Genomic DNA, 10068 nt, shown 5'->3' with positions numbered 1-10068 from the left:
AAGAGAAATGGAGAAAAAAACAGCTAGTGTTATTAGTATTTGTCTTATGCCTAATTTAAGTGTGGTTCTAGGTGGACCTCATGATTTCTGTTCAGGAGGGGGTTTTGTGGTTTCTGTAAGAGTCTGGAGAGCATGTTGGGTCATCCTGATACTTGTCTCTTGATGCCCATCCCGGGTGGTTGAGGAGGATGGTCAGCTTCCAGAAGAAGAACTCAGTGTGTGTGTGTGTGTGTGTGTGTGTGTGTGTGTGTGTGTGTGTGTGTGTGTGTGTGTGTTTTCTCTTAACATGTCTGAATGAGTCAAAGTTATTATCACTGTATTTTTTAGTTTTTCTTTTTTTTTCAGAAAGGAGATGTTTGGGCTGAAGCTGAAGAAGAAGAAGAAGAAAGCAGAGAAGGGGTTAATCCTAGCCAACAAGGGTGCCCAAGGTGAGTCTTTCGAGGGGTGGGGAAGGACCACCACCCTGGGGCCTGCAGGTCTCCAGGGTTGACCCCTCCTTGTCTGAGAATGGGATTCATTCTCCAAGGAGTGAGGTGGGAACCGGGCTGCCTTCTGGGTCTTCAGACCCTGCCAACCCCAAGTGCGGGCCCACAGTGACCCCCGCCCCGCGCCACTGGTCATCTGGTCCCTTGGCCAAACAAGGGTGGGTGGACACCTGCTGGACCCCGGAAGGATTCCCCCCAAGGAGGCAGTGACAGGGTTCAAGCTTCCATTTCTGTTCTGATTTGCTCTGTGGCCCAGGATAAGTCATTCAGCAGCTCCAAGTCCCAGCTTCTCCCTTTGTTAAGTGGGCATGACGTGGGCTACTGAGCTGACCGCGCGGCCATGGGGAGAAGCAAGTGAGATTTTGAAAATCAGAGGGCGGGTAGCAGCTGCTCTGGGGGAGGCTTTACATATACGGTCTCATGTAACCCCTCCGTCATCCTACCAGAAGGTGTGGTTATCCCAGTTTCACAAATGAGGTTACAGAGATGCAGAGAGAGTAAGTAAAGTGTGGAAAAGACCAGCTGCAGAATTGCAGGGCTCAGTGAAAAATGAAAATGCAAAACCATTGTTAAGAACTTATTAAGAATATCTGGATGGTGACTGCAGAGCATTAGGCCAAGGGCAATGAGTTCCTTCTGATTGCAGGACCCTACAGGGCTGCACAGACCCATGAAGCCAGCCTTGAGGATGGGAGGTGCAGAGCCAGGAAGCAATGGCATTGGGATATATTGATAAATCCAGGCTCTCAGACTTTCTGCGCTTAGAATGGGCGATTCCTTCTCCAGAAGAGCAAAGCTCCAAGTTACAGTGTGACCTGTGTCAGTGGAGGCCAGGCCCCATATCAGGGAGACACTCATGTGTATTGAATCAAATATGATCAACTGATTCCAATGGACAGGTCTGGGGTGGTGTCTGGAAACTTATGTTAGGTGGTCCTGACAGCAACTGGTTCAAGGCTAGCTTTCTGGACCATTTCTAAACCAAAATGGTACAGTGAGTCTGCTTCATTTTCACCCCTCTCTTCTCCTTGGAGGGGTGTGTCCTTCACCCTTCACTGCCGTACCCTGCAGGTGCCCTGTAGCCTATCCTCCTCCACCCAACTCCACTCCTCCCCCTCAGGTAAAACCTAATCTTACAATGGGAAAATACAGAGACTCATTCATATTAAAGTGTTGATAGTAATGATTAAGTCATTCTTGGATGGGACAGGAGAGGCATTATACTTTAGGTGGAGACAAGGCTTAAAGCTTAATAGAAGTACCTGTCTATTCACTCAAGTTGAAGGTATCAGGGATTGGGTAGAAAGGACTCTGGGGTCTTTCCTGGTGTCCTTGAAATTATGACCCTGCAGTAGGTCCTGGAGATACAAGGTTGAATAAGACACAGTTCCTTCCTTCAAGGACCTTATGAAAAATAATATCTATGACACATTGAATAAGCCCCTGCTGTTTTGTACTTCACATACCTCATTCATGACTCTGAAATGTAGTTTCCTTTGCCCCTGTTTTATAAGAGGTTCAGAGAGGACAAGTGTCTGCTGAAAGTCACACAACCAATAGGTGCAGAAGCTGGCTCCTGAGGCTAGGTCAGTCTTACACCAGAGCCCAGGCTTTCCTACCCCATGGGTCAGCCTCCAGTTAGGAGCCCTTACTGACTGCGCAGCAGGGAAAGAACAAGCTGGTGGAGATTTAGGGCAGCCGACCATAGGCGTTTCAGAGGAGTCTTCAGCCCACAGAGCAAACAGGGCGGAGAGGAGTCAGGCCCCTCCTAAAGGTAAATAGCATCCGTCCTGCTGGCCAGGGGCTGACCCTGTGGGCGACGGCGAAAACAAAGTCTACAGAACTTAGTACAAATTGGTCTTTCCTTCTTGGCCTGACTGGGGAAGTTAGGACTTTTCTGGGTGAAATGTTTAGAGATTCTCAGAGTCTGTGGCTCTTACATCTGTGTATTTTGAGACATAATGGCTATGCCTTAATTTCATAAAATTCCAATGACCCTGACCCATCCGTTAATTAGCTACCCAATGAGTAGTTGTTGGGTACCTCCCATGATCATCACTCGTTCATTTATTTAACAAATATTAATAGAATGTCTGCTGAGCGTAGGGTCCTGTGCTCGGTTCTGGGTATGTGGTGGTGACACTGGATAGTTTCGAGGGAAGACAGCCCAGTGGAGGAGTCTTCCGTTTGCCGCTCCAGATCTATTTTCCACCCCTGTCTACCTCTTCTCTGTCCCAGGAGGCTGACCTCTATGGAGGCACAAACCAGGTCCCTTCCCCAAGGGGGTGCCCCAGCAGGAGGTCCGGGGGAGGGAGGAGTGTGAGGTCAGGACCCAGTGGTTGGATGTGTCCCTCAACCGGAGGATGGGTGTCCCTCCTCCTAGGAAAGCCGACTAGCCCCAACTTCCTCTCCTTCCACGTTCTGGTAACTGTTCTCTCTCCTCATTTCGGGGGCCTCCAAGTGGTATCAGCTTGGCTGCCAGAGCCAAAGATAGCTGTACGACCCTTTGTGGTTTTCCTACACCCACGCCTTTGTAAAAAGTCCTCAAGTCATCCTGCTCTGGACGGGCCATCTGTTATCCATGGGGACCCTGATGCGGTAACTGCATTACAAGTGGAGAAAAGTGCTGTAAAGAAAATAGACAATGTGCTTACATGGAGACTATTGGGGGATCTCTTTGAGTGTGGTCGGAGAGGGGCTCCCTGAGCGGGGGGGGCGGGTAATATTTAAGTTACCGCATCGAGGGTGAGCCCCTGAGGGGTGGGCAGGGAGAGCAGCTCAGGCGGAGGGCTGCCTGTGAAGAAAGACTCCAAGCAGGAGAGAGCTTCTTAGAAGGGATGGAAGTCAGCCTGTGTGACTAGAAAGCACTGAGGGTAGGGCCGGGGGGCAGGGAGGCCAGGAGGAGGAGATGGCAGTCAGGTAGGACAGGGACTTAGAGTTGCGTGTGGACTTCAGATTTATTCTAAGTGCAGTGGAAAGCCATGGAGGGGTTTTCAGAAGAGAAACAAGATTTTTGTTTTTTTTAAAGAAGGTTGCAGTGGGGACTTCTCTGGTGGGGCAGTGGTTAAGAATCCGCCTGCCAATGCAGGGGGACACAGGTTCGATCCCTGGTCCGGGAAGATCCCACATGCTGCGGAGCAACTAAGCCCGTGCGCCACAACTACTGAGCCTGAGCTCTAGAGCCTGAGAGCCACAACTACTGAGCCCTCGGGCTGCAGCTACTGAAGCTCGCGCGCCTAGAGCCTGTGCTCCACAGCAAGAGGAGCCACCGCAATGAGAAGCCCACGCACCGCAACAAAGAGTAGCCCCCGCTCACCGCAACTAGAGGAAGCCCGTGCGCAGCAACGAAGACCCAACGCAGCCAAACATAGAATAAATAAATAAATAAATAAATAAAAATTTAAAAAAAAAAAAAAAAAAAAGAAGAAGGTTGCAGTGGAGCTCCTTGGTGAGTAGATTGGAGAGCACGGAATGAATGAATGAATGAGTTAGCTATGGATGACGCTTTAGCTGACTGCCTTCCTGCCTCCAGGCCTGTCTCACCCTCCAGCATGTAAACCCCTAGAGGGAGGGGTCCACGTTTTGTTAATTCCTCCATCCTGAACACCTAACCTAGCCCAGTTTCTGGCATGTATAAGGTACCTAAGAATGTTTACTGTAAACCTGATTCTCTAACAGTTGCTTCTCATTCTTGAGGCCCTTGTGGTCAAGGCTGGGAGCAAGGCTTCGGTTCATCTTCGTGCTTCAAGGCGCGCAGGCACTGGCATTCCCTCTGGGCTCTTTGCAAGGTGGCCTTTTCTTTTGTTTCCCGAGTGAGAGAAGAATCAGAGCAGGCTGCACGCATTCAGTCATCCTTTCTGCGACTACTGAACACCTGTGAGCCCCACGTCCACGAGCTCCTGTGGCATCGTGGGCTGCGTTATTCCGCCTGTCTTCTGACTCGGTTCTGTTTAGCTTGGTTCACTGATTAATATCAGAGAACCAAAATATATCAAAGCTGGAAGGGGTTTAGAGCTTATTACATTGACAAGTTTACCAGTTGAGTCCCACGGATCCCAGGGTTCTAAGAAATGGCTTTAGCGGTGCCCGAAGAGGGTGGTGGTGAGGTTGGCAGGAGGTCCCCAGCCCTGCATTCCACACGCTTGTGTCCACACGCTTGTGTTGTATATTGAAGTTCAGTATAAAATTAGATGTGTGAAAAGGGATTAGGATCTGATCTCTTTGGGGAACATTATTCAACCTATGACACCTTGCTACTCAAAACTAGCCCTCAGACAGCCAAAATGGCCTCACCTGGGACCTTGCTTTTAGAAATGTAGGATCTTGGGCCCCACCCCAGACCTACTGAATCAGAATCTGAATTTTAACAGTTTCCCAGGTGATTCACACTACATTTTGCTAATGAGGTTCAAAGGGAATAAATTAGTTTTCTAAAGTCAGTGTGACAAGGTCATGACTTGAAAGCATATCTTTAAATTCATAATCCATAATTCCACAATACCAGGCATACAAATCTACTCTCTCTCTTTTTTGGAAACAGAAGATACATAGTGTGTGTCTGGCTTTTCTGCCAATAAGATGTTAAGGTCCATGCGGTCAAGGACTGTCTTTGACCAGTCCTTGTACGCCTTACAGTGACTGGCATAGCCTGGACACAGAGTTGAGGCTCATATTGCCACGGTGTGTCATATTTAACATATCTGTCCCTTTTGTGTGCTTTTCTAGGTGGTCAAGGTGAAGCAGAAGCACCACAGGAGGGGCTTTCTCACCAGGAAGGCCTGGGAGGAGATTTGATTTCTGACAACGCTTCCATCACTCCTGTCCCCTCAGCTCCTCCAAAGAGAAGGTACAGTATTGATACAGGCAATCAGCACACATTTGCTAGCACCTCCCCTCTGCCAGGTACTCCTGCAGGCTCTGGGAGAACAGAGAATAACACCTAGTCACTGTCTACAGGAGCTGAAGGTCTGAGGTAGGAAGAGTGAGTGTTTTGTCTCCTCTGCTTTCTCTATGGCAGCGCTGGCCAGGGTCCCGGCTCTACCAACGTCTAGTCTTAAATTTCCTGAGTTAAGGTACTCATGTCCCTCATTGTTCAGGAATGACAGCAGCAACAGGGGACAGAATCAGGTGCTGTCCCTCACCTGCTCTTTAATTCATCAAGATGCTAGATGTCTTGGCTTTGTGTTTGTCCCAAATGAGAAAGTGGTTCTTATACTACCCAACAAAAAGTCAGAACAAACTGGCCTTCTGCATGCAATCTGTTGTATCAGTTAGCTATAGGTGTGTAACAAATAAGCCCTAAGCTCAGTGGCTTAATATAAGTGCTTATCATTCTTCATGAGTCTGTGGGTTAGTTTGGATAGTTTTACTGGTTCCAGATAGTCACAGGTATATGCCTGATGTGTCTGTTGTCATTTGGCAGTTCTGCTGATTTTAGTTTGACTGTTGGTTGGTGGTGGGCTGGTCCAGTATTGCTTTACGTGGGACCACTGGCCTCTCCTCCATACGGTATTAGATCCTCCAGCAGGCTATTCCAAGCTTATTCCAGTGGTGGTGATGGCAGGGTTCCAGGAGAGAAAGTGGAGGTACACAAGATCTCTTGAGCCCAGGCTTGGAATTGGCAAAAGTCATTTCTGCTGCATTCTGTTGGCCAATGCAAGTCACAAGTCTAGCCCATGTCACAGCAAGAGGAAACTACAAGTTACAGGGTCAAAATCCTGGATACAAGGAAGCCAATAATTGGGGCTATCAATGCTTTCAGTCTACCATATTTGTTTATGTCAATTTCTTACTAATGATAATTCCTCATGCCATCCCTTCCTTTCCCACTCAGAGTTGTTATTATCAGTAGAGCAAATTAGTGCTTCCTTGTGTAGCACATCCTGAGTTGGTATTACTGGGCTGTAACAGGATGGTACACAGTGTATGTGTGTAAGGGGAGGGGGGCAGGGGGCAGGAGACAGATGGAAATCAGAAAAGGTGATAAGCTCAGAGGTTGACCCTTAAAAGAAGATGTGAAGTTTGTACGCTCATACTCACTGCAATGTCTCCTTCCCACTACACGGCACCATGACAACTACCACCCCCCAAACCCCAGAATCAGGACTTCAGTTATTTTTTAATATCCTTTAACGGATCCTTTGCCATTTATTTCACTAAGATAATAGCATAGAATTAGTGGAGGAAGGCAGGAGAAAGAGAAGGAAGAAGTACTAGCCTTTTTCTTTCTCCTGGCCAGTGCATCCTCCATCAATTAAAATTCTACCCACCTGCCAATGTTCAGTTCAAATCTGACCTCTGTAGTGATGTCTTTGTTGCTTACTTCGGCTCTCACAAATTTCTCTCTTCTCTGAAGTTCTATCACATTTTTTTCTATGACATGTTTTACACTTAATAGTTCTCCTTTTATCTGCTTTGGTCCTCTCTCCCTTGGATAGCTTGCTAGCTCTGCAAGGACCAAGATGATGGCTTGTTCATGTTTGTTTTTCCTCTGAGACTAGCACAGAGCTTTCACCTGGTAAATGGTCAGTACAGATTTGCCATTTTATTGATGAACAGGTACCCTTTGATATCTACCCTTTCCTACATGCAATATTTCTTTTAATCCTCAGAGCAACCCTATGCAGTAGAAATTATTATTTCTGTTTTTAGATGAAGAAATTAAGGCTAATATCACAAAATTGGTCAGATCGGCCTGACTCCAAAGCCTTGAGACTTTTACTAATTTACTCTCTTCTCTTCTGGACTCAATTATAATCAGCAGAAATGGAATGAAGTCAAATGCAGCAGTGTGCTAGAAGGCAGGAGAATAAAATTCAATAGGAACTCGAGCTCAGTTTATATCCCACCCATTGCTGCCTCTGTGGCAACAGGGATTCTTCACCTCTTTATGTTATTATACAATCTCTAGATGCCCAGGTGCTGCACATCTGTCTTCAATTACTCATGACAGTCCAGATAAATGAAATCCCCTGGAATGTGAAATCTCGCTGAGATGACATCTTGGTCATTCTTTGCAATTTTCTCTTTTACCAATTTTCTTTCTTTTTCAAAAGCAATCATGAAACTCAGAATTGCTATATTTACCAGAAATGGCAAATTGGTCCTCTGGATAGGATCAGACAGCAGATTAGGGAGATCCTTATTTAGACCCAGCTCTGCCACTGATCTGCTGAGGCATCTCAGTTTCTCATTCTGTAAAATAAAAAATAAATGATACCGATAATCATACTCACAATAAGAATTGACATTTAGTCTTGCCAGGAACTGGGTTAAACCTTTATATGCCTTTACATCTTTTAATTGTAGCAATCACTGCTTGTAGTAAGGGCTATTATTAGTGCCATTTTTTAGGATGGGAAAACTGAGTCATAGAGAGGTTAAGTCATGTGTCCATCTATACTTATCTCCTCCAGAGATGGAGAGAGGATATGTGATATAAATAAAGGCATGTGGAAATACCTGGGAAAATATTATCATGGCTTATGGATCTAGGGTAGGTTCTTACTTAATGAAACAAATAAGTTAAACTTTCTTTCAATAGATCAAAACTGTTGACTAAGATCCACGATGGGGAGGTCAGATCCCAAAATTACCAGGTAAGTGATGAGCTCTTCCTACCACGCCTCCCCCAGCTCTCCTTGTGTGAATGAACAGCCAGACCCAGAGTGTGTACACGCTGCTTTGTGTTGTAGATTGCCATAAACATCACTGAGGCCCGCCAGCTGGCGGGTGAGAATATCGACCCAGTTGTGATCATTGAAGTTGGGGATGAGAAGAAGCAAAGCACAGTGAAGGAAGGAACCAACAGCCCATTTTACAATGAAGTAAGTCACGGAGGTCACCAACTTCCTCTCCACCAACACTCTCTTCACCACCACTCTGCAGCATTCTTCAGTCAAATAGAAAAGCCGTCGTTGCAGAACCTCCTTACAAAATTTAACAGACAGTGGAAAGGAGAGGCAAGGAATTCCTCCTGACATTAAATTCATTGCTGTGTTTTCAATAGACCCATCTTCTTATTTCTTTAAAAAAAATATTTACTGGAGTATAACTGACTTACAGTATCATATTAGTTTTCGGTGTACAACATAGTAATGCAATTTTTTAATACATTATGAAATGATCACCGCAGTAAGTCTGATTACCATCTGTCACCATACAAATTTATTACAATATTATTGACTATATTTTCTGTGCTGCACTTTACATCCCTGTGACTTATTTACTTTATGACTGGTAGTTTATACCTCTTAGTCCCCTTCACCTATTTCACACATCCCCCCAACACCCCTCCCCTCTGGCAAACACCAATTTGTTCTTTGTATTTGTGAGTCTGTTTCTGTTTTGTAAGTTGTTCCTTTGTTTTGTTTTTTAGATTCCACATATAAGTGAAATCATATGGTATTTCTCTTTCTCTGTCTGACTTATTTCACTTAGCATACTACCCGCCAGGTCCACCCATGCTGTCGCAGATGGCAAGATTTCAGTATTTTCCATGATTGAGAAATATTCTATTGTGTATATATACCCCATCTTCTTTATCCATTCATCTGTTGATGGACACTTAGGTTGCTTCCATATCTTGGCTATTGTAAATAATGCTGCAGTGAACACAGGGGATGCATATACGTTTTCAAATTAGTGTATTTGTTTTATTCAGATAAATACTCAGAAGTAGAATTGCTGGATCCTATGGTAGTTCTGTTTCTAATTTTTTAAGGAACCTCTATACTGTTTTCCATAGTGCTTGTACCAATTTCTCATAAACTCATCTTCATCTGTCATAAGCTCTGAGTTTATATCCAATAAATGTGCTGGTTAGTGAGAAGATATATATTCTTTTGCATAGCAGAAACATTGAAAATTTAATTATTAATTTTGAAATAGGCATGCTGTGTTGGAAAGTACAACAGTGGTATTTTTCTAAGCAGCGCAAAAATTGTAAAGGAAAGCATCAAAGAGACACAAAGCTTCTAAATTTATACACACTAAATTCTTGTTTTTAAATAAAAAGATTAAACAGTTTTTAAAAATGGTCAGAGATGCAGAGTTTAAAATGATATATGTGAAAATATATACGATATATGTGTTTCCCCCGATCTTTGATCTCTATCTAATCCCTCAGTGCCCCTCCCTGGAGACAGCCATTCTCCCTAGGCATTTGTGTATCCTTTGCAGAGATATTCCAGGCCTGCATAAGAATACAAACAGATACTGTAGCCAAATGGTAGCATTCTATACACACTGTCCTGGACCTCGGTCTTTTCACAAAACAATGTATCTTGGAGATTAGTCTGTATCTAGACATATAGTTCAGGGCTTCCCTTCCCTGGTGGTGCAGTGGTTGAGAATCCTCCTGCCAATGCAGGGGACACGGGTTCGGGCCCTGGTCCGGGAAGATCCCACATGCCGCGGAGCAACTAAGCCCGTGCGCCACAACTACTGAGCCTGTGCTCTAGAGACCACGAGCCACAACTACTGAAGCCTGCGTGCCTAGAGCCCGTGTTCCACAATAAGAGAAGCCACCGCAATGAAAAGCCCGCGCACCGCAACGAAGAGTAGCCCCCGCTCACCACAACTA

At 45.3% G+C, this 10068-nt stretch overlaps 1 protein-coding gene across 1 annotated transcript in view; it reads left to right on the top strand.

Moving 5' to 3' along the window:
- The first annotated feature begins 352 nt into the window (after positions 1-352).
- The window catches only part of FER1L6 (fer-1 like family member 6), a 131061-nt gene continuing 121345 nt past the window's right edge, over positions 353-10068 (top strand). Inside the window, exons 1-4 of the mRNA XM_024129424.1 lie at positions 353-428; positions 5211-5331; positions 8029-8083; positions 8180-8311. Of these exons, the coding sequence (XP_023985192.1) occupies positions 353-428; positions 5211-5331; positions 8029-8083; positions 8180-8311 (384 nt within the window). The remainder of the gene's footprint in view (positions 429-5210; positions 5332-8028; positions 8084-8179; positions 8312-10068) is intronic.

This window comes from Physeter macrocephalus, chromosome 15 (genome assembly GCF_002837175.3).
Source record: "Physeter macrocephalus isolate SW-GA chromosome 15, ASM283717v5, whole genome shotgun sequence".
NCBI classification, from domain to species: Eukaryota; Metazoa; Chordata; class Mammalia; order Artiodactyla; family Physeteridae; genus Physeter; species Physeter macrocephalus.
Note: the sequence above shows the minus strand (reverse complement) of the source record. Positions and strands in the feature narration are given on the sequence as shown.